General features: G+C 35.3%; 1 protein-coding gene across 1 annotated transcript; it reads right to left on the bottom strand.

Moving 5' to 3' along the window:
- On the bottom strand, positions 1-22,391 carry GCA (grancalcin). The gene is made up of 8 exons (XM_008054083.2): positions 22,289-22,391; positions 16,159-16,287; positions 8,409-8,478; positions 4,034-4,077; positions 3,599-3,746; positions 1,233-1,346; positions 834-892; positions 1-209 (listed from the first exon to the last, which is right to left on the bottom strand). Exons 1-8 carry the CDS (start codon positions 22,313-22,315, stop codon positions 183-185), a joined length of 618 nt encoding a protein of 205 aa, XP_008052274.1. The 5' UTR covers positions 22,316-22,391; the 3' UTR covers positions 1-182.
- Between the last annotated feature and the right edge of the window lie 3,404 nt (positions 22,392-25,795).

Below are 25,795 nucleotides of genomic sequence, written 5' to 3'. Positions count from 1 at the left end.
AATTTTTAAAAAAATCTCATTTATTGCTTTGAATTGTGTGTTAAAGTAAAAACACAGAAAAGGGAGAGACTGACCAGGCAGAAAGGAGATGAAAAGTGTCAAAAGTTTAAATTTATAGTCCAGTTCGTTTCTTCCCAGCAAAATAATTCACAGTACTTCTTCAGCTTTCAAATTCTAGACATTCAAATTGTCATAGTACCCTGCAAAAACTAATACATAAGTAGAATTATCTGGTAAGAATAAAATGTTTTAAAATTGCTTTTGATTAATTATATGTCATAAAAACATTTTCACAAGAGGGGAAATGTTATATATACTATTAAGGTAATGTTGACTCTGTAACTTCCATCAATAAATACAACAAAAACAAATAACAAACTCTGAAACATTAAAACACATGTAAAATATGACTTTCTTATAATTTCTGTTAAAAAACAAAACAAAATTGGATTCAGATTAATAGCAACCATTTGAAATGAGAACTGAACTGCTTCATAATCTGTCATAAATTAAATTCTTTTCTCTCTCTTAGAAAAATATCACAAGTAAATTACTCTACAAAAATAATGGTACTTTTAGCCCTCATGAATGTTTCAAAACATGACCTGCTAAAAACCTCTCATAAAATTTAGAAGTATATTTAGATTTAAGAGAGAGTCAAACTGGTTGGCAACTGTACAAATATTGAATCTTAGATTTGCATTAAACTAAAAAATATAGAAAAAAATATGATCTAAGGAATACATTATTCCAGTAGTGACACGGGGATCACTTAAACTTTAGATAACTTAGAATACAATATAAATATAACAAATGTGAAGCAAGATACTCACATCATCATATATGAAATTCACAAACCCTTGTTGTAAGTGGTCTCTTCTCTTAAAGAAATCTTTAAACAAAGAAATTATTTTTAATTATAATGGAAAATACATAGTTTCAAGTACTTGGTGTACCCAGGTACAAAAAAATGAATAATTTCATATTAATTATTAACTGTTTTAATACCATATCCCTGGCAACTTAGATACAAAAAGAAAAAAACTTTCCAAAACCAAGATAAAAAGTTTTTACTGCTTATATTCCTAAATTTTAAAACCTTATAACTAATTAGATTTCTTAGTAAAAAGGGAGAAAACCATCTATTATTATAAATTTGCTGACAGAAATGTGAGACACTATTCAAGAAAAATAGCTACATAATACTACACCCAGTTTTAAATGTTTAATACCTGTCAATGCTCGAAGCTTCACACAGCAAGCAACATAATCATCAAAGAAAATTCTGCCATTCTTGCTATAACGCTTAACAATAGCAGTTAATGTCTGAGGACTCAACCTATAACCTAAAAAAAAAAAAAAACCTGATAAATTAAAACTTCTAAAATCAAACACCATAAGAACACGCAAGATTGCTTTCTCTTTGATGAGGTCATAAATTAGCTTTCAACATTCATTCCACAAAAATATTTATTAAAAACAAAAAATATATATTAGAAACAAAAATATATTGAAACTGACCAAAGGCTTCATTATTAACTCATTAAGTGTTATATAAATATCACAAATCTACCTTTGCAATAAAGTCAAAGCTAAGGAAAAGAAAATAAATATCTTCCTGTGAATTTACCATATATTTTGATTTTGAAATAATGTCTAGAGTATTTCGTAAGTTTTAATGCATCAATATTTCAATTCTGTAACTTTTATAGTTCTGAAAGAAATCAAACCAAAGATTATTAATGATCCTTGCTATCACTCAAATCCTACATTTGCAACTGAATATATTACTTGAAAGTGTCTTTTACAATTAAAAAACATTGAGGATCAATAGGGTTACTCTAAAAGGGAAGAAAGAGAAAAATGTTACTCCTTTTTGTCCTATAACACTTATTCTGTTTCTCTACACACTGTGATAATAACTATAGTCTTTTCACTATTTCAGTAATGTCTTTGGCTTTTTGTTCTAGTGTTGTGGTTCTCAAAATGTTTTAACTGAGCACTCCTATCACTAATAAGTTTCTGATCATTTACTCCCAGTACATGTATTTTGAGTTAGTTTTAAATTCCACACGTGTTACTGTTAATTACTTACATTTTAAAATATGTATAAAGACAAAAATTTTTAAAGAATGAAATAAAAAATAGAAGTATAAATTAATATATTCTATTTTACTTTTACTGATGGCCCTATGCATTTAATGAGATATGTATATTTTACTATGAAAAATGCTGACCTAGAATTATTATCTACATATTACTAGATTTGTACATTTAGAAAAATGACATTAATCCATTCAAGGGTGAAGACAATAAAAATGCAAAAAAAGTCTGCATGTAGTTACCATAGAATGTAACCAGGAAACTTACCAAAAGAAAATAAAAGTTGAATTGTGCCCCACATCTTTAAAAGAAAAAAAAGTAAATAAAAGTAGAAGTACAAATTGAGAGGTAATAAAACTTGCAAGCTAATGTAATTATATTCAAATGTATTTTGAGTTTTCTATTAGACAGTTATAAACTGGATGTGATACTGATAAAATTCCCAAGATTTTCCAGTAAAATTGTCAGCATAAATAACTTAAATATTTTAAAAATATCTGAAGATCCTAAATTTGAATAACCCAGAATGCCTACCTTTTGATTTTTTTGTTTGTTTGTTTGTTTGTCACTCAGTTGCCTATTTGAACTCTCCTTGGAGATTTTCTTTTATTGCAAAAGATTATATTAGATTTTCATCATTAAGATGAATATAAGACCAAGTTCAATCAATCAGTTTATTAAGGTTTTATAATTGAACTACATATGTTTATATGGTCAGGACTGTCTCTGCTAAATTAAAATGTCTATAAAACAAAACAAAAAATATTACGCTTGACTTCTTTAAATTGTAATTTGAGATAAGTCCACTTATATTAGGTTCAGATCTTAACTTTCAAAAAATTAATTTTAGTACAAATGTATTTTGTTTAGAAAGGACTGCATATAAATCACAAGAGTAAAAGCAATCAAGAAATCTACTTAAAACTGCATTAACTAGGTAAATTATACACTACTGTATCTTTCCATTTTTTGAAATAAAATGTACTAAGAACCTTAGATTATCAAAGCTATGATCAAAATAAAGTCACATTCTTTTTAAATGTTCTCAAATGCAAACTTTCTATTCTTGAGGTATTTTGGTACCTACTATGTGTTATGAAATATATAAGAAAAATAAAAACACGGCTGCTGAAAAGTTAGACTATTATATAGAGACTTGTGATTGACTGAAATAAACTTGCTACAAAATTAAAGATCCTATAAAGTTATAAAAGAATATAAGTGGTAAGTACTAACAATTAGCAATGAATTTAAATATACTTAACAAGAAATTCAGAATGTATGCCTGTATGGAAGATCATCTTCTGAAAAAATCATAATTAAAATGGTTTTGATAAGGTCTTTGAACACTTAATTATAACCCTGAAAACAAACTAGGGAACTACTATGGACAGAAAAATATATCCCTTTACTTATTAACTGAAGCAATTAAGATTCATCATATCAAAGAACAAAGATAACCTTTACAGAATCTAAAAAATTTTAATATACTTACCCATAACAGCAATGGCTTGACTCAATTCATGATGCTCTACTGTTCCACTTTGGTCTTGATCAATAGTCATGAAGTTTTGCTTCCAGGCATTAAGAGCTGCCCAAAGCTCTTTGAATTCATTAAATCCCATTTTTCCTGTATAATCTCTCTGATGACTTTATTAACAAAAATTAATTTTGATACCTAAGAAAATTCATGTGACTCAAAATTCCAAATCACTGACTAAAAAATAAGTATGCTTTTGCAGAATTAGCCAAACTCAGCATATGAACAGATTTCAGTGTAAAAATTAAAAAGTCTGGCATTCAAACAGGAGCTTACACAGTATTTTAAAATTCTCTAGTTTACTGTGGTCATTTAAAACTAGTAACTGGCTTAATATTCATAAACCTATTATTCTATAGTCTAGCATTTCCTATTTTTATTCAAGGATACATCCAACATGGCAATCATAATTCTGCAGGTTTCCAGGCTGAAGGCTGTAAAACATATTCAATATTTAAATCGGAGTCTGCCCAATGTTATCTATGTGAAATTATGATAATCTCTATTTTCAAAACAAAAAATTTAAAAACTGCCAGAAATACATAATCACCACAATCAACAAACTTTTATTGAATGTTAAGCACCACAGCATACAAGAAGGTGGCATATGATGACATCAGAAAGGCCAGTGAGGGCCAGATCATGAAATTCGTATCCTGAAGAGTTTAGACAAATGAAACTCACTAAGGATTTTAAGAACAAAAGAAATCTAAAATTTCTATTTTAGAAATTAAAAGTGGGATGATACTGAGAGAACCATAATAAAGTATACCATGAACTTAGGTTAAAAGCATGCTATAACCCAATAAATATGTAATCGGCTTGTGGACAATAGCACAGCCATTTTAGTTTTCTGCTTTAAAACATAACCTGTAGCTGTTTAAAGTTTCAGTTATGGGAAAAAACTGCAAAGCTCCAGTTTAAGCTTTAACCCCTTCCCTTGACCCACTTTCCCCTTAGCAACAACCAATCAGGTGCCAGGGGAAAATCACCTAAAGTTTCCAAATGTCTCTGCAACTTCACCAGCTAGTGGGCCAAGGTCAGCCGGAGTCAAGCTAGCCAATCCTCCACGATTGAGCTGACAACCAAAGGTTACTACCCAATTAAATGGTAACAAGACTGGAAAGTCCCCCCAAACTCCTCCTCCCTTTGTGTAAAAGCATAAAAGGCATCTGCTTAAGGAAATCAGGGTATCTGGGTGTATTCCGCTGCGTCGGTTGTCAACAGAGGTCCAGGCTCGAGCTTGCAAATAAAAACCCTCTTGAACTTTCATCGGAATTGGCTCTTGGTGGTCTCTCGGATTAAACTTTGGCCACTACATTACTAGCGATAGGGTTAGGTAAGTCATTTGGTAGTCTGTTGTAATAGCTCAAGTAAGAAATGATGAGCCTCTGAACTGATTATTTTTTCTTATGGGAGGGGAGAAGAAAAGAAGAAAAAAAAAATCAATGCAAATTACCTTAAAATCAGGGGTGGTTATAAATGTTATCACTTCCATATTTACAGAAATACAACTGAGGAACCACTAGATAAAATTTAATTTTTCTAATCCTTATCACTATTGGATTCAACTGGTATGCTGATTTACCTCAAGACTAAGTACATCATAATCCTGATAAAGAAGAAATTATGTTAATACAGTTTAGTTAAGCTTACAAAGTTCTTACTAGGCCAGGCTTGGTGGCTCAGCCTGTAATCCCAGCGCTTTGGGAGGTCGAGGTGAGTGGATTGCCTGAGCCCACGGGTCTACAACTTGGCAAGACCTCATCTCTACAATAAATCAAAAATTAGCCAGGCGTGGCAGCGTGTGCCTGTAGTTCCAGCTACTTGGAAGGCTGAGGCAGAAGGATCACCGGAGCCCAGCAGGTCGAGGCTGCGGTGGCCGGAAGCGTGCCACTGCACTCCAGTCTGGGCGACAGAGTGAAACTCCAACTCAAAAAAACAAAAACAAAGTTCTTACTAATATGAATTCATGAATAAAAATTATCATATTAGTCCCCAATATGATATATGAATAAAAAATTTCAGTTATTTCATTTTATGCTACTTGAAAACATATTTTGAAATAAAAATTATTTAAACTTTTTTTTAAAAAAAGAAAGAGAAGTTATTGCAGTTAAATTTTAGTCCCACTAAGGAAAATCATAAAGTATTCCATAAGTTAAAATAGTTGATTTTCTTGAAAGGTCTAATGCCTAAGAAATACTTCCGAAAATGGGTGTGAAAGTGGAGATAAAAACAGGATTGGCAAAAGTGTCTATTTAAGGAGTATTTAAAGCCCTAAATCCCCTCCTGCTTCAGCTCAGTTGGACAGCTGCCACATCCACCTCCACCCCAGTAGAAGTCTGGATTTTATTATCTGGAGAGGTCCCTAAACTGCAGGAGACCAGGCACAGTTGAGACAGGGCTATCTACCAAAAACAAAGCAATTAAATGGCAACTTACAAAAGATTTGAGAACCCTAGGGAGTCCACCTCTCCTGCTTAGGCAGATCAACTGAAAACCCAGCCCAAAAGGAAATCCCTAAATACACTGGCACCCAGACTTCCACAACAAAACTGCCCATCCAAACCACCATACACTGAAACCTACAGTCAATACCTAACCATTGTCTCAGAGCTTGTAATCAGTACTGTCGTTAAATATGAGCAAGGAAGTATCATCAGACAACCGAGAAAAGCACTTAACATGAAAGACAACCAAAACAAACAAAACTGGGAAAATAATTTGGAGAAAACAAAGTTTATATAGAAAATAAAAACTTTAAAAATATCTTAATAGTCTCAGAGAGACAAGAGAAGGCATCTTATTAATGAAAATAGAACAGAAGTGCTTGGATATTTAAAACATGATAGCAGAAATGAAAGACTCAATAAGAGGTTTGTATGCAGACAGGGAGGGTCTCTAGGGACTATAGGAATTTAATTAACTTGAGCAATCAGCCTTCTGGCCCTTCAGTCTGTGGAGAAGGAGGTCACCTAGCTGGTAAAACCAGCTCCTATCAGAGTTCAGCAACTTATAGATAACCCCAGTGAACTTTCCTTATTTCTGTGCTAAAGCTTCATTACCATAACCTGGGACCTAAGTGCTGGCATAATAACTCACTCTGTACAACTGAACTGGATCCCTTCTCTACATTCGATGACATGCCCTTTCCTCACCCCATCACCCCAGGAAACCCTCCTGTTACTTTCCTTCTGAGAGACACTGCTTTGAAGAATACTCCCAGTGTTCTCCTTACTTTGCCAAGTAATAAAACCCCTACTGAGCAAAACCTGCATTCTTGTGGAGAGTCGTTTGTTACTCTCCAGGTGAGCAAACCCCCCCCAAGAGAAAAGTACAGAAAAAAAGAGATTGAAGAGAAAAGTTAAGAAAAATAGAAGATCCAGTCCAAATAAAAGGCATCCTGGAATGAACAAACAGAGAACACGTTACCAAAGAAAATTTCTCAGAACTAAAGCAAAGGAGTTTCCAGACTGAGTTCCCCACATAAAATAACTGGGGACTTCACTGTGAAACTGCAGGATACTAAAGGGAGAGAGACAATCTCACAAGTTTCCAGAAGAAAAAAACAAATCACATACAAGCAGGAAAAAAGAGCAATGATGGAAGCTAAAAACAATCATGTGTAACCCAGAATTCTATACATGGCCGATCAATCAATCAATTATAAAGGCAGAATGAAAGTATGTCCAGATATATAAGGTTTCAAATATTTACCTTCCATGAACCTTTATTAAGAAGTTTCTTATTTATTTACTTCATTATATAAGATGATGAATTTTTAAAAAGAAAATAACAAGAAACAGAACAGAGAGGAGATTCAACTCAAGAGGGAAAGGAAAAAACAGCTTCCAAATGATGGTGAAGGAATGCCAGTTTGACAGTTATGCATAGAAAAGAGAGCACAGGAGAAAGTTCCTGGATGGGGTGCATTGACTTGCACCTGTAGTCCTAGTTACTCAGAAGCCTCGGGCAGAAGGATCACTTGAGTCCAGGAGATGGAGGCTATGATTTCATCACTGCACTACAGCCTGGATAATAGAAAGGGATCCCATCTTTAGATAGATAGATAGATAGATAGATAGATAGATAGATAGATAGATAGATAGATAGATAGATAGATAGACAGACAGACAAGGGAGGGAGGGCTGGAGAGGGGAGAGAGGTGGGGAGGAGGGAGAGAGAGAGAGAAAAGAAAGTCCCAGAATGAAGAGAAAGATAGACCACCTGACAACTATTAGCTTCAAGAAAAGCAAAAACAAATTAAATAAAGAGGAAAAGTAACCATACGTTAGCACAAGGTACACCAACAAAACAGCATTTAGGTAGTAAAAATAAGGTAAAGATTGATTTACCTAACCAAAATTACTATCTAATTACACTGGAAATAAGGAAGAGTGGGAAGTGCAAGAATAGAGGTAAGTTTAAGATTGAGAAAAGTCAAATCCTCATCTCCCACAGCAGGACATCAATTGATAATAATTAAAACTAAAAAGCAATAAGAGATTAGAAAACATACTATCTTAAATCTGAAAGCCAATTTCCAAAGAATTGGCAAACAAAAAATTTAAAGAGGTCTCCTCTAAGAAGAGGAATGTATAATAAACAGTTATTGTCATAACACATTTTACAGAATTATTTGACTCTTTAAACTGTCCATATAACTGTGGTAACATTTTTAATATTTTAAGTATGGGAACAAAAAAGTTAGAAAACAAATTTCCTATTCCAATTTCAACAAGAAAGGAAAAAAAAAACTCACGAGAATAAGTTCCATTAATTCCAGACTGTGTCAAACATTTCTGAAGTTCTTCAGCATCCACTTCACCATCCTGTTTAAAAATATTTATGGCCTGACTTAATGTGCAGTTGTATAGAAGCATATTAAAATGTTAATTAACCATTCTACACCAATTAAAAATATGTATTCTTTAAAACATTACTCTATAATTAACTACAAAATTCTAGAGAAAATTATTGACAGCAAAGGGATATTACAGAACATCACACAACATGAGTAACTGCTTCTATCTCTGAAAAATAGTACAATCACCCTGTTCTAAAATAGTTCACAACAACAGGATAGTCATTGTATTTCTATTTTAAATTGTTAGAAAAATGTCTAAAATGTACTCATAGAAGTCTCAAAAACTGCCCCACTTGTGCCTATTTGAGGAGAAGATTATTTATAAAGAATACTAAAGCTTTAACTAGAGGAGAAAAATATTTCCCCTGTACCATTATGCCTAACAAAATTTTTGAGTTTTCCTGTATTTTATTTCTATCCTTCTGATTATTGCCCAAACATTCTTGTTTGAATTTAAATGGTAAATAAATTTTTTTAGCGCAAACAAGAAATCACAATGTAAATAAAATAGGTTGACTATTCTCATTATTTTTCAGTACCTGTTTTCTACCAAAATACAAAGTAATTCACTTGGAAACATCACATACATTGGCACTGATGCAAAACGATAGCTATGAGAAGGATCAAGGAGGCAAATTTAAAACATACTCTTCATAAAAGACCTAAGAAGCAAAAAACACTTTTAGAATTACTTCTAAGAAATATTATCAACATTCATATTCTAATGGGTCTTTGGCAAAAGAATCCCTTTTAAAAACAGCAGTGGTTCTAACAGGAAGCATTTTTCTTAGTGGACCATCAGTACAGTATTCCTTACACAAGAGTATCTAAGATACCTTTTTCTCTCACATATATTTTTGAATCTTGCTTACTAAATTTGAAATTCCACAGTTAGAAAATTGCATTTTTAAAAATGTCATACTTTTTAGGTTGAGGGATAAGTTAGAACATTTTTCCTCAAATATAAAGACTTCAGAAGGACTTTTTGGCACATTTTAAATCAACAATTACCTACCTTGCTACAGTCCTAAAGCAAGCATTTCAGACCATTATTATATATCAGGACTTTTAAAGACTATGAACACATTTCTAAAAGGTCCTGAACAGAAATCAACAGCAAAACACCCTATCAATTAAGTCCAACGGCAGCCACTGTCAATATCCATCTCAGTGAAATGATGAACGCATATGCTAGACTGGTGTCAGACTAACTTTAAAAGATAATCTTTTACAAATAATCAAAACAAAGCAAATGTAGTAAATGATTTTTCTAATTAAAAAAATCTTCTAGTACACTAAAAGTAATATGGTTGAAATTATTTCTTTTCTTTAATTCTTAAGTGGGAAAACAGTATTATTCCTGAGGATTAAATTAATGAGAATTGCTAAGTCTCACTTATTTTTTCTCATTTAAAAAAATGATGCATTGTGCAGACAATAGGCTAAAGCTAAAAGCTTTCTAAAAAGGAGAAAGTTAAATTTATTTTTTTAAAAAAACTAAACCAATTCCATAAAATAAAAGATATTAGTCCTGCATGATATTTTCTGCTGAAGTATAAGCTTCTTCTGTAGCACTTCATACAAAAGTCCACTTAGCCCATAGAGAACATTTATCTAAATCCTATACTTTCAAAGAGACAAAGAAACTTTGAGGGAAACAAAGGATTTTTGTTGTTTTGTTTCGGGTTTTGCTTTTTTAGAGAAAGAATAAAGTTTACAGAGAAATCAAAGCTGAATAAATTGCTGACAAAGAAAACACAGAAAAGGTCAGTATAAATTTGAGTTAAAGAATATAAAAGTTATTCTAGGATTTTCACTAACGCTTTTTGAATGACAAGGAAGCTAAGAAACATGTTACTATTTCCTATCCCACAAAAAGAAACAGAAGTGTAAAGTCTGGGTGTCAAATTTCTACCTGACCATTTATATACAATGGCCCAGGCTTCCTTCGTGCACTTTTCTGGTCTGCCTATATGTCTTGTATTTCAGAAGTAAATGTGTATTCTTTGTATGAAAATGTAAGTTTATTATTTTCCCAGAGTTGAAAACTATATGCTGTAAAACTCTGAAAACGTTCTATTAATAATTCCTCAAAAAGTACCAGTTTAAGTACTGATCTTTTGCAAACCCTTCAACTTATGAAGGTTTTATGATGCATATGTCAATGATATATAATCTTTTTCCTCAAGTTAAGTTGTTCTACTAAATACTTGGGTTTATCTTCTAAAAACATGCAGACTAAAGCATGATAAGTAAACTGGCCCATATTCTAAATGTAAAATCATCATATATGCTGAACAGGTTTTATAGACTGAAGTAGGGCTGATAGCAAGGTAAGGCAAAGGAGGTGAGTGGCACAAAGGGTCAGTCAGATCTTGCCTTTATTTAAAAATTGGATATATTAGTTGATCACTTAGTTTTGCATTAACTTTGATTTTTCACAATATCATATTAAAGCATGATTTATTGTGATTACCGAGGATTTTTTTTAAATCCCCTTAAATTTTGCATCCAAAGCAAGTCTCTCAGTTGCTTTTCCCTGGCCTGATTTTAAGCCACTTAAAAATGTAACAGTACTTAACAGTTTTGCCAGGACTTTAGGTTAATGGACCTTCTTGGCAACTAAGAGGAAAAATAACTGTGAAGGAAAAGATATATTTATTTCTCTAACGATATCTGAGGCCCATTTTGCTTTATTGGAACAGTTTCTACTTTTAAAAAGTTGTATGAAGCTAAATTGTATATATGAAATTCCAAGACTGTTTTTGGAAACATTATGGAAGAGCAAAGGCTAGGAAGTAAAGAGAGAGCACATCTGTAGTAGGGGCAAGAATTTGCTTCTGAAGACCTCACATGGCATTGGGATGTGAGTGCCTCATTGCTTGAATCCAGGAAGTGGGATCGGGCTCCCTACTCATCAAAGGAAGCAAGACTAAACCAAATGAAACCAAACAAACTAGCAAAATATACTGCTAACTACTGCCTGAGGACATCACTTCTGAGAAGCTGAAGGCTTACAAAGCAGAACTAGAATGCTAATCTACATAAATGGCTCCTTACTTTATGGGATATGCAATATCACCAACAAACAGAAGCCCTGAAATCTGATTCTGGACACAATCAAGTGGAAACAATCACAAGACCACTAGAGAGTGAAGGGTGACATGGAGAAATGGAGAGATGACATGGAAAGGAACAGAAAGAGGGAGGGAGAAAATAAACAAAAACTCCACTTGAAATAAGTTTGAAAACCAAAATTCCAAAATAAATAGTGAAGTCTAATGTTTAAAAAGACAGCCAACACAAATCAACAATTTTAAAATAAATCCATGCAAGATAATATAATTTTATAGACCAATTATTAAAACAAGTATGTTAATATGTAGAGAGAGAAATAAATAACTTCCACTTAGGAAGAATATAAAGTTATTTCATTTAATATTTATTGAATAATCTACTATGTGTAAACACCATTCATTGGATGCAGTAGGTATCAAAAAATTCCTCACTTTTATGGAGTTTACATTTTAGTGGTAGAGGAGAAACAAAAAAGCAAAAATTAGAAAGAGGTAATAAGTGCTAAGGAAAAAAATACAGCAGGGTAAAGATGATGGGGTGTGTGCATTAATGTACAGTAAACATGTTTACTGGTTTATTATCAAGGATATTACAAAAGATACAAAGAGATGCATAAGGCAAGGTATGAGGGGAAGGGATGCAGAACTTCTATGCCCTGCCTGTGTGCGCTAACCTCCAGAAATCTCCATATGTTTAGCTCTCTGAACCCTGTCCTTTTGAGTTTTTATGGAGGCTTCATTACATAGGCATGAATGACAACAATGTAGAAATGTGACTGGACAAAAAGGGTATGCTCTCTAACAGACTGAGTGGGGAAACCCAGCAAAGGTGTAGGAGGGTGAGGAGGCAAATGCTATTTTATATAGAAGATTAAGGAACGCTTCACTCCCTGTAAGGTGAATTGGAGAAAGACTTAAAGAAAGTGAAGGAACAAGTTATGATGATACCCGACAGAGGAGTGTTCTAGGTTTCTGCTGTCTTATATAGTGGCCATCGCCATATATTCATTGAGCACTTGAAATGTGGCTAGTTCAAATTGAGATGTTCTGTAAGCATAAAACACACAATGGATTTCAAATATTTGGTAACAAAAAAGCATAAAATATAATTGATAATTTTTATATTGACTACATGTTGAAATGTTAGTAGTAATTTCACCGATTTCTGTTTACTTTTTAAAATACACTATGTGAGACTAAAATTATATATGCAGTTTGCATTTGTAGCTCGCATTTTAATTATTTGGACAGTACTGTTCTAGGCGAAGATAACAAGTACAAAGTCTTGGCATTGCTAAAATCTTTACCTATTTACCTTTGGCACTTCTCTCCCTACATCATTATCATTCCCTACATGTTATCTCCCTGATTAAAAGACATCTTCTACGTCAGTGTCTGAGTTTCATTTAACTTTGCATTCCCAGGTCCTAGCACAATATCCAGTACACAAAAGGTCAGTCTTTGGTAGAATGTAGGCAGTTACTGCTGGTTCATCACTAAAATGCAATAAATTCTGAAAGTTTGTGGCCATGTTCATCTACTACTTCAAAAAGTTAAAAATATTAGAATTTCTCACTCAATTTGGATTATATTTAAAAATTTGTAAAATTAACGAAACCCTGTCTTACATGTGCTTTATAGAATTTTTGGAGTTAGAAAGGTAATCTAACAGCTTTGCTGGAAGATATTCATCGCCTTCTGTCTTGGGAAAATTCTCTTAAACTATGTTTTTTCCTCTGCTCTCACACCACCACAACAATTATCACCATAGAATGAGACTTCAGTGACCAAATGTGGGGGTTTTCCCTGCACACCAACCAGGGAACACCAGCTGGGCATCCTCTAATTCAATTCAGACACTATCTACTTAGAGATAGTGTCAGATCCCATGGGATGAGGACTCAGTTCCACAAGACAGCCCAGACACAAGGCACAAAACCAGGCCTCCAGAACTTCTAATTGACTGATTTCAAGTTGGGGTTCTCATGACCCAGCTCTTTGGTTTAGATTAATTTGCTGGAGCAGCTCACAGAACTCAAGGAATACTTTCATTTTTTCCCCCAAAATTGCTAAACATATATGAAGAAAAATAACATATCTTAAAAAAAAAGTGTTCCCAAATGTTTCATTAACACCCACAACTATCTTAGTTCATCATTCTTAGAAGTTTTTTGTACAAAAACACAAACATAGCAAGTGCTGAAATACATACTAAAGCAAGAATAAAAGACAAGTTCATTTATTTCAACAATAGGAGACAAACTCTAATATACCTTCTTTTTAATTCTTTATTGTATCTGGAATTAGTGCTAATGTATGGTATGGGATAAAGACCTAAATTTACTTTTAGGTAAATTGCTAATTATTTCAAGATAGTTAATTTAGGACTCCATTCTTTCCCCACTGATATGGAATGCTACATTCACTATTCACCACATTCTGGGTTATGTTTCTAAGCTTCCTGCTCTTCTCTACACACTTTTTTTTACATTAGGATCACACAATCACAATTATATTTGCTTATAATTTGTTCATATTATGACTTTTTTTTTTTTTTTTTTGAGTTGGAGTCTCACTCTGTCACCCAGACTGGAGTGCAGTGGCCACTCCTGGCCACTGTAGCCTCGACCTGCTGGGCTCCGGCAATCCTTCTGCCTCAGCCTTTCGAGTAGCTGGAACTACAGGAGCACGCTACCACGCCTGGCAAATTTTTTGATTTATTGTAGAGATGAGGTCTCGCCAAGTTGCCCAGGCGGGTCTCGAACCCGCGGGCTCAGGCAATCCACTCACCTCAGCCTCCCAAAGGCGCGGGATTACAGGCTGAGCCACCAAGCCCGGCTTATTACGACATTTTAATATGACTTAATATTTATTCTGAATAACACAGACTACCAGATAAATTTTAGAATCATTTCTGTAAATGCCAAAAAGAAAAAAAAGAAAAAGAAACCTATAGGGATCTGGCTTAAATAATATTATATTATTTATTTATTAATTTGGAAGAAATTGGCATTTCTTTATTTACTTTCATTTAAAATTTCTGATAAAATGTATATAAAATTACTTTACAAAGAATAAATCATAGTACAGTGTAACAATTACATAGGAGTAAAAGAAAAAACTCTACCTGACCACAGTAATCACATATCATCACTAACAACTCACCCTCAGAATTCATGTACCTGAATTGGCAGTCTCACACTTCCCTATTGGTCATAATAAAGTCAGCCTTTAAAATATTTGTTCAACTGTGTTAGAAACTAATAACATCCTAATACCAAAGACATCATTAATATAATATACTATTTCCTTTAATTTTTAATTAAGAATAGAAAAATAAGGCCAGGCACGGCCGCATGGTGGCTCAAGCATGTAATCCCAGCATTTTGGAATGCTGAGGTAAGAAGACTGCCTGGGCAGCATGGTGAGGCCTCATCTCTACAATAAAAACCAAAAAATTAGCCGGGTGTGGTAGCGCGTGCCTGTAGTTCCAGCTACTTGGAAGGGTGAGGCAGAAGGATCGCCGAAGCCCAGCAAGTCCATGCTGGAGTGGCCGTGAGCCACTCTAAAATAAATAAATGCATAAATCTTAAAATTATTACTTTGATAACCTGTTTGGAAAACTGACAAGCCATATAAAATCAAAATTACTATAAATGACATGACCTCACTTATTAAAAAATGAAATTTCCCAACTTGAATAAATGTATGATATTTTGGAGGTTTTTGTGTTTACTTTTGTTTTTTGTTTTATGAGGTGGAGTCTCACTCCATTGCCCAGGCTGGAGTGCAGTGGCACACTCACGGCCACCCCAGCATCAACCTGCTGGGCTCCAGCGATCCTTCCGCCTCAGCTTTCCAAGTAGCCAGAACTACAGGTGCGTGCTACCACAATTTAAGACATTTTGAAGATTTCCTATCATTATATTGTTCTAAATATTTAGGTTTTAACTGCAACTTTTTTTTAATGAGATTGATATCTAAGTTAAAAATATTGTTCCTTAAAATACTAATTTTTAAAAATATCACCCAGTTTCCTCAAATCTCCAATATTCATCTTTGCCTGCTAAAAAGGGTGTGCAGGCTAAATGTACTTAGATTTGTTCTATCAATCACTCAAGGAGAGTGTGATGCTTCTAAATGTCAAACAGAGTAAGGAAAATAAAAAGATTTAAGTGTTAGAAAAATGATAATTCAAAATAAGATGACATTATAATATATAGTTTTTGTGGAGTTCTTAATGACTAGTAAGTGGAGTCTCTTGTAGAACAACTTCAGTAAAGAACACATACTAGGTAAGAAAGAATCAGATTTATTTTTCCACTATAAAAAAAAATATGTTTCCTCTTTTAGTCAAATGAACAATGTATCAGGCATACTAACAGACTTTCAAAAAAAAATTATGACTATTCTCATCTCTGATCTCAGGAGGAAAATTGGTCTAAATACATTTAAAATAGAAATTTCACACAGATTTAAAATAATACACCAAGTAAAATAGTTGACATTTCTCTTAAATAGCAATTATTTTTTAAATTAATATGTCTGCAATAAATTTAGCATCTCACCTGTCCAGCAACAGCAGTGAAATAAGTCCACATGGGGTCACTACCTGAGGAATAACTATCCAAGTATGCTGGGTATCCAGGGTATCCACCAGGGAGCATTCCTGGCACCTGACTGCTAAAATTTCCAAACTGTAGAACAAAAGGAGAGAAAGTTAATGATACAAACATTACCTGTATCTGTGAAAGCTAGTTTAAAAGAAAATATTTAGTAGAAGTCCACTGAAAAGTAAAAACAGTTACTAAAAGCTTCCAAATTTAGCTATCACAAAAGCTTCAGCTACCAAATGCTAGATGTCTTTCATTAAGACATAACTAAATTCATTTACATGTTATCCGGCATTAATGAAGGTGTAAAAGAAAAAAGAAGCCACTAGCCTCTAAAAACTTAATCTAACAGAAGAACATGAGGCACAATTTTTGGCCGTGCTTGGTGGCTAGGCCTGTAATCCCAGCACTTTGGGAGGCCAAGGCGAGTGAACTGCCTGAACCCAAGGGTTCCAGACCAGCCTGGCCAACTTGGGGAGCCCTCGTCTCTACACTAAACTAAAAATTAACCAGGTGTGGTATCATGTGCCTGTAGTTCCAGCTACCTGGAAGGCTGAGGCAGAAGGATCGCCAGAGCCCAGAGGGTTGACACTGGGGTGGCCATGAGCATGCCACTGCACTCCAGCCTGGGTGATGGAGTGAGACTCCAACTAGGGGAAAAAATTAAAAATAACAAGAATATGAGGCACAATTTTTAAAAAGTGTTTACCATCATCAACATTAACAAAAAGTAAAAAAATACAAATAAAACTAAGAAGTGTAACTTAAGACACATACTTAGAAGAAAATATGGTAAATACAATGAAACTGTGACCTAGTCATGGAAAAAATGCATAGAGCTGAAGCACCCTCTCCATCAGTATTGATTGATGGGATTGACTGATTGGTTGATTGGTTGATTTAGAGACAGGGTCTTGCTCTGTCACCCAGGCTGGAGTACAGTGGTGCAACCATATCTCACTGCAGAGACACAGTTTCACTATGTTGCCCAAGGTGATCTTGAGTTCCTAACTTCAAGACATCCTTCCCACCTTGCTGGGATTACAAGTATGAGCTACCATATCCAGCTCTGAAAAAGTTTATTTTTTAAAAAGCAAGAGGACAATGAAAAGATCAATAAAGTGATAATTCCAACCACTAAACTAACAACAAGTAACATTTATTAAGGGTTTTTATATCTTAAGTGCTATTCTAAGTACTATCCATCTTTTATGTTATTTGATTTTCCAGCAACTAAGTATTAAAGTATTATGCCCATTTACAGTTGAGGGCCTGAAACTTTAAGAAGTTTCCTGAACTGGCCAGAGTCAAACAGCTCGTAAGAAGCAGACCATATATTCAAATATGTACATATAGTCTGACCCCAGAAGCTACATACTTATTTACTGCTAGTCGACAGTTTCTCTTTTCATTTGGGTACTTGGTATACATTTTTAATACCTTAAAAAGGTACTTTATTCAGCATTTTCATTAGTTTGTAGGAAGAAGAGATATCAAGAGTGTTCATTATTCCTTCTTGAACAAAAATCTTGACCTGCCTCCTTGAAAAATGAGTAGAGATGGCCAGAAAGTCGAAAGAGAAAAAAATTATAACTACGAGGGGTGGGAAAATAATGTAGGAACCAACAAGTAGTTTGAATAGATGCAGAACGACATGTGTAAGGACAAAGATATGGAGAAAGTATTGAAGCTCTAGGCAAGGTGTTCCCAACTGGTCAAAAACTATATTATGAAGTAATGAAGTGCAAGAAAGGACATAGTAAAAATCCAAACAGATATGATTAGAAAACAATCCTTTGGAGACACCAGGTGCAGTGGCTCATGCCTATAATCCCAGCACTTTGGGAGGCCAAGGCAGGAGGGCTGCTTGACCCCAGGAGTTCAAGACCAGCCTGAGCAACAAAGCAAGACCTTGTCTCTGTACAAATAAAAATAAAAATTAGCTGGGCATGACAGCACACACATGTATTCCCAGCTACTCGAGAGGTTGAAATGGAAGGATTGCCTGAGCCCAGGAGGTCAAGACTGTGGTGAGCCGTAACTGTGCCACTGGCCACATGCCTGGGCAACACAGTGAGACCCAGATTCAAAAAAAAAAAAAGAAAAAAAGAAAAGAGATTGACCAGCAAGAAAAGACAGGACAATTTCAGAAATAAAAAAAGAAAAAGGGTATAGTCTATGAAAAATCTGTCCTTAGAAATAACAAGCAGGATTTGAAATAAATATATAACTATATTTAATATATCTCCAAAAATATATATTTTATGTAATATACACAAATGCTATGAATACCTTTATATCAATATATTTGAAATAGAATTGATATAGATGAAGTAGAACTTATAAAATTACATTAATTATAAAAGCTGACTAAAGGCGAAAAACAAAACCTTTCTATTTTTACTAATAGCATGCTAAGATAATTTGAGGCGCCTAACAGTGGAAATACAAAGTTCCACTAAATGTTATTTTTAAATCACCTTAAGAGTACAGATAAGGGGAAACTTCCTGGTCAATATTTGTGGCTAGATAAAAAGATTAGTAAAACACCCAAAGCAGATTTTGCTCTGAGAGTTTGCGGCAGTAACAAACACCTGGGCTTTGCTTCCAAAGTCTGCAAGGACATGGAGGATAATCAAGGTCTAGGATATATCCAAGAATTTAAATGTAAAGCTTTGGAGACCCTTCTCACCTTAAACTTCACACATGGAAGAAAAACTGAAAAACCTTTTTATGAAAAGAGAGGACAAACTAAACATGAGCACATTAGTGAAAAGCTGATGCAGAGATGGTGCCAAAAGACTGGCTATGGATGGGCCCTCTACTACAGTGTCCCCATTTGTGCCTTTAAGGACAAATACAACTTATTTTATTTTTTTTCAGTTGGAGTCTCACTCTGTCGCCCAGACTGGAGTGCAGTGGCCGCTCCCGGTCACCGCAGACTCGACCTGCTGGGCTCCGGCGATCCTTCCGCCTCAGCCTTCAAAGTAGCCGGAATTATAGGCATGCACTACCACGCCCGGCTGATTTTACAACTTGTTTTTTAACCTAAATCATGCAGACAGCCTTCCATGAAGAATCTGTCCTTAGAAATAACCTTCAATCTATCTTTCCTTCTTGATTTTCAGCGTTAACTTTCCCAAATTCAATACTTTGAGAGGATGATGATCAGGTTAAAAATGGTTGCAAATTATTTGCCACTCCTCCCATACAAAAGTTTCTCTGTTCCTTCTCTATCCCCTTGAATCTGGGATGGGCCTGTTTCAGTTTTGTCTGGTAGAACAGTAGAAGTGGCACCATATTGGCTCCAGGCTAACAGGACTCCAGACTAAGAGTACTGGCAGCTTCTATTTCTCTCCCTTAGAACCTGGATACCATGCTATGAAGTAGCCACCTGGAAGGGCCCATGTGGAGAACTGGAGTCCCTGGACAACAAGGTTAATCTCTAAGAACAGTTTATATGAATTCATATTTCAAGTTGTTTTCCTGATAATTTCAAGTAAGCCAAAATTGAGCACTAGATCATTATTGTTATTACCCGATAACAGGACTAAAAAAAGGCTTGGAGAAAGTGTTGTTTTGCATGTTTTCAAATTTTTAGTACCATCTTCAATCCTTAGTTTTCTTCCCAGAAATTTTCAAACTACATGTCTATTTTGTGAGGATTACACTAGTTGTGAGGATTGCACTAGACCATATAATCTGTAAACTCAAAGAACCCTACACATACAAACTGTAATAAGTCAGAGTAGACGGAAAAGAAACAAGTGAGAGACCCAGGATAAAACTCCACCTCATCACTCAGTATACCAACAGAACTACATGTCAGTGTTGGTTAAGTATTTTGCTGCCCTCCCCTTAAATAAATTTTGAAAAATCTTATAGTTTTTTCCATATTTCATGTTGACATGTAAAGCTTTTGTTGTAAGTTTAAATAGTTATAAAAAATACAATGCCCAGCATATTGTAAACACTGATAGTTACAAATAAAATATTACATCACTCTTCATAAAGTATCCTTTGTCATCTATACACTATAATAATGATACCTACTCCCCACCATTTTAAAAAAAGATATTAAAAACTCTTATATGAAGTTTACAAATTTTACATTTTCTTTTACTCTGTGAACTTTTTATTCTATTTCTTCCACGCAAATCTCATCTGTATAAGTTTTTTAGTGCTTAGAATGCATTTTTATGCTTAAAAATCCTGATGACCCTATCATAAATACGTACAATAAAAATATACACATAAATTAAACGTAATTGTTTTATTTCTTGTGACCAAAATGAGAAATGAAAAAACTTTTTTACATTGAGTTATAATTTTTATTTGTACATAACCAGTATAAAAAGAAAACATAATTTTGATAATTATTAAACAAGAAAGTAAAAATTTACTAATGAATCTCATAAAGAGATGAATCATGCACTTAATTAGATAAAAGTATCCTATCAAAACAATTAGTCTAGCAGCTCACATTTTATGTTTTGTTAAAAGAATATAAGAAACATTAATAAGGTGTAGGTTGACTATAATTAATATAATTTACAAAACAACTTTAACTATTTCATTAATACACTCCAAGTAAAGAAATCATATTAAGTGTTATCCCTAAATTTTATCCAATGTATCTTAAAACATTTTCATTAGGCTTTTAAAATTCAGTGCCTCTAGCTTCTATTGCTTCAACTGGTTTGAGCGTACTTTTCTTTCCAGTTACTAATGATAAGCATGAGAACAGGTGAAAAAGCTGCTTATGTTTAAATAAATAGAAAAAAGTATTCAAATGTTCAAAACACATACAGATGCTTTCTTTATTCTCTTATGGAACGCTCCATCAAATATAAGCACTCCTTGGCAAAAGTGGGGGTAAGGAAGTAGAAAATTCTTCAAATGAAAATTTCTTATTTTCACTACCCCACTCAATATATGAATTCAGAGGATGCCAACAGGAGTAAAAATTCTGTACCACATTTCCAACAGCAAGCTTCAACCAAATGAAAATATGCAGACCGTAGGATAATTCTTAAGGCTTCACAGGTTTATTCCATCTTGACTAGTCTTTGAAGGAAGCTTTCACTCCCTAAGGCATAGTAAACTTCTCTAGTAAATTTTAGGACTGACGAGGAATAGACATTATAAAGTGGAAGACGCCAAAAAGAATTCAGGCAAGTTTTCAAGCAAACCAATTTTTAGGAACAAGTATGTGAAGATGCTGAAGGCCTGGAAATGTACTACCTTAACAATAACAAAATTCCCATATACTCCCAGGGGTAGGGGTAACTCCTATGAAGACCACAACTATATTACAATGCCAAGTTCTACGTTAAAATTAGTAAAACACAAGCTCTCTTTTTAAGTAAAAAGAAGTAGAAATAAAAACAAACAATATATGATCTACCCACACCCCAATGGATCATCCTGCACGCCCACTCCGTTCAAACAAAGTGTGCTCACCCCACTTCGGAGACCACATCAATACTCAAAGTTTGAGTCTTTTTCTAAAAAGAAAGGGCTAGCCACCAGGATACTACTACAATCGCAACTTAAGACTCTCAAAGGTGACGTAAGACAAACAGATACAGAAGAGTATCCCTCTAGCTAGGGGGATAAAACGTCTAGAACAGATTGTTCTACAATAACAGCAAAGATTGGGAAATATTTAGAGTATTCATAAACGACTTAAAGAACTAACTAGACGTGGCCAGAAAATTCAGAAAAAGGATCTAGCAAAACTGAGTCAGGAGGGGGGTGGACCACAAAAGATTACCGGAACAAGAAAAGAGTGGTTGTTCCTGCAATCCGGGGGAAAAAAAAATTTTTTTTTTGCAACACACCCCACTTCCTCGGTTCCACAAGGTCGCTCCGCAGGCTCCGGAACACCTGCGGCTTCACGTTCAGCCCGGGTGCGCTCGGCCCCGCCCCGTCGCGGCTGCGACACCCAGCGAAGTGCCGGCGCCGCAAGTACCAGACGCCGACGGAGTAAGCAAGAGCCAAAGGCGGACCTGGCACGTTGGCACCGCCCTCGGGCCGCCACTCTCCGCTCGGACGAAGGCCGCGGTGACGCGCCAAGACTCACCCCTCCTCCGTATCCCGGGTAGGCCATGACGAGCGGAGCAAGCGTCACCTTACAGTCAGCGTCCGCCCAGCTGGGAGAAAACACAGGTGCAAATGAACCTGAAAGCCGCACTAAAGGCGCTCGTCACGCTTCCGAACCCGCCCCTCCCACAGACCAGCCCCTCCGCTCCCGGTTCCGATTGGCTGAGTCCCATCCTTCGGAGCCAACCCTGCTGCGGCCCGCCCCTTTCCAGAGGCTAGCCTCGCCCTCCTCTGCTCTGATTGGTTACGCCCGGTCTGGCGCCCCGCCTGTCCCTGCTCGGCCTTTATTCGCTGGCTCAAGTTCTCGGGCGCCCTCCTCCCAAACCCTCAAGAAACCTTTACAGCTTTAATTTGCCGTCCCCCGTGGAAAGGTTTTCCAGGCCCACTCAAGTTTCTTTTCTCCCCTAGAAACTCCAAACCGGCCAGTAGTATCTTCTGAGCTAGATTTCAAATACACATCTCTGAATTTCAAAATTTACAGTTACTCACATTTACCTTTTTCTGTGTACTGTTGATGTCACATCAGAGTTTTGAATCTGCAGTCACACCTGTGCCCCAAGGAGAGCACTTCTGCACTGAAGCACACAGGTCGCCAGATTTGATGAAAAGGTGGGCTGTTTGGGAGATAAATCGTGACCTGAACTGTCAGGTTTAGCAAATAAAAATACAGGATGTCTGGTGCAATTTGATTTTCAAATAATCACTTTTTTAAAAAAGTATGTCCCAAATATTGCACGGGACCATGCACTTATACTAAAAAATTATTTGCTGTTCATAAGCTAATATACTGTTATTTGTTAGAAGTGTGCTTATTGGCTGGGCACGGTGGTTTATGCCTATAATCCCAGCACTTTGGGAGCCAAGGTGAGAGGATTGCTTGAAACCAGGGGTTTGAGACCAGCCTGGGCAACTTGGCGAGCCCTCATCTCTACAATATAAAAAAAAAATTAGCCGAGTATGGTGGCACATGCCTATAGTTCCAGCTACTTGGAAGGCTGAGGCAGAAGGGTTACCTGAGCCCAACAGGTCAAGGCTGCTGGGGCCGTGAGTGTCCCACTGCACTTCAGCCTGGATGACAGAGTGAGACTCCAACTCAAAAAATAATACAGACGGTGTGTTGTACATTATCTGACAGTTCAACCTTTAAGACATACTTCCTAATTATATAACCAAGAGTAACAACTTGGTTTTTCTCATTTGATGAAAATTTAAATGTTCAATTACTTTGGCTTATTAAGTAATAGCAACTGACAAATCTGCCTTCCTCTGGAACTCAAATGAATTTCGTAGCTCTGGCTTTAAAAGAACGGGATAGCTGTAGCTTTAGCTTAAAAACAGTGAAACAAAAAGTTTGGGATGATATTATTTTGAGTTATCTCTGAAGAACAAGGGAATAGCAACCATGTTTCTTTTAAAAACTGTCAAAAAGGTGTTAACGATTAGCAGAAGAGGACAGAGCTATGTAACTATTGCTCAGCTACACCACGGAGGAGGAAGAGGAACATGTTAGACCTTGTGAAACATAATTTTATGATAAGAGGCAGAGAGAAAGGAAGATTGCTAATGTAGAAGCTACTCTTAAGAAAGTGTCTGTTATTTCCTTTAATACAATAAGAACTACTTTAGCCAGTAAGGTTAAATTATTGGCATAAATAAACAAATAGAGGCAAATGGTAAAACCTACTTGATAATAGGAAAGAATGTATATATGGCTTGTGATGGTATCAAGTGATAAAGCACCAGAAAGTGGAACAAATCATTGCAAAGTTTAATTCCAACGTATTAACTACATGTTTAAAGAAATGTTAGTTTAACTCAGTGATTAAAACTTCTGTGAAGCCGGGCTCAGTGGCTAACCTGTAATCCTGTGCTTTGGGAGGCCGAGGTGAGTGAATTGCCTGAGTCCACGGGTTCGAGACCTGCCTGGGCAGCTTGGTGAGACCTCATCTCTACAATAAATCAAAAAATTAGCCGGGCATGGTAGCGCGCGCCTGTAGTTCCAGCTACTAGAAGGCTGAGGCAGAAGGATCGCCGGAGCCCAGCAGGTCGAGGCTGTGGTGGCCAGGAGCGGCCACTGCACTCCAATCTGGGCAACTGAGTGAGACTCCAACTCAAAAAAAAAAAAACTTTTGTGCATCTTCTTTTCATCAAAAGCCTTACTGATGCAATTGCATTTGCCTATGTTGTTGGTAGTCAAATCTCCATGGGGCCCTTGTTTTTCTGCACATCTAATTTCAAAGATAGTATTTCTGTCCAAAGAAAAGTTTGGGTAGGTTTCCTAGCAGCCCTTTTTTAAAAAAATAGACCTTTCCTAACCTGGAGTTCCTCCAATCTGATAATAAACCCTACTGTATGTGCAGCATCCACTTGGTAATCCATCGTGTGGGACTTCAGAGGGGAAATGATGGGAGTATAAAGCTCATGCTGACACTTGTGCTTTGAGTAATAAAATTATTGTCTCTGACTCAGGAATCTCAGCCTTCTACCAACTTCTATGAAACTGTTGCAGGCCTACTTGTTAGCTTATATCAGATCCTTCCCAGTTCCTGACAATGAATCTCTTTCTTAGAGAAAGGACTACCCAATAAAATTCCAACCATGAAGATAGAGAGAAGACTTTGAACAACAGTCTGCAGCATCTCTCTCCCTAAAACTAGAGTTCCAAATTATAAATTTTCTAGTATGAAAATTCAAACGAGTCCACAGATTTTTTAAAATAATAATTATGATGATAATTCTCCATTATTCAGTTCATTTTGTATAAACAATAGCAGTTTATGAAAATGTAATGTATAAAAATCTATTTAAATCCCACATTTTTCTTTTAATAAAATGTTTCATTATTCTATAAGAATAGCAATTTATATAGAATGAATACAATGTATTAATAACAGGCACTGTGTGTTGTGAGGTTTTATTTCTCAAAACAGTCCTATTGGGTAGATATTGTTATTACTATTTTCATTTTACAATTATAAAAAGTAATGTGGAGAACTGTATTTCACTTATCCACATTTGCATAGTTAGTTGCAAAACTGAGACTAGAACTCAGGCAGTTTAGTTATAGAATGTGGACTCAGTGCATTTCCAAATATAATAGAATTATTTATACTATAAAGGGAAAGGATTTAAAAAGTTTTTAAATGGCAGTAGGAAAAAATAGCAAGAGAAACAGCCAAGCAAATACATTGCTTTGAGCAAGATTAGCCAATTGAATTATCTTACACAGTATACAAGCATTCTGATGACCATAAAGCTCACATGATTTATACTACCTATGAAATTTATTCCAAATCTTGGTATCCTTTGGTCCTGTCGTGAGTTTAGATGTCAATTAAACAGCATATTTAATAGAACAGCATAAACAATAAATTAATTCTAGTTCCCTTTCCTATCTGCTGCCACCTCATTTTCTCTTTCCCACTATGTGAATGGTGTAGGGATACTCCATGAGAGACAAGAGTACAGAACTTACTGTTCCTCAGCA

The sequence above is a fragment of the Carlito syrichta genome, unplaced genomic scaffold (genome assembly GCF_000164805.1).
Source record: "Carlito syrichta isolate Samal-C Ts95f unplaced genomic scaffold, Tarsius_syrichta-2.0.1 Scaffold289015, whole genome shotgun sequence".
NCBI classification, from domain to species: Eukaryota; Metazoa; Chordata; class Mammalia; order Primates; family Tarsiidae; genus Carlito; species Carlito syrichta.
Note: the sequence above shows the minus strand (reverse complement) of the source record. Positions and strands in the feature narration are given on the sequence as shown.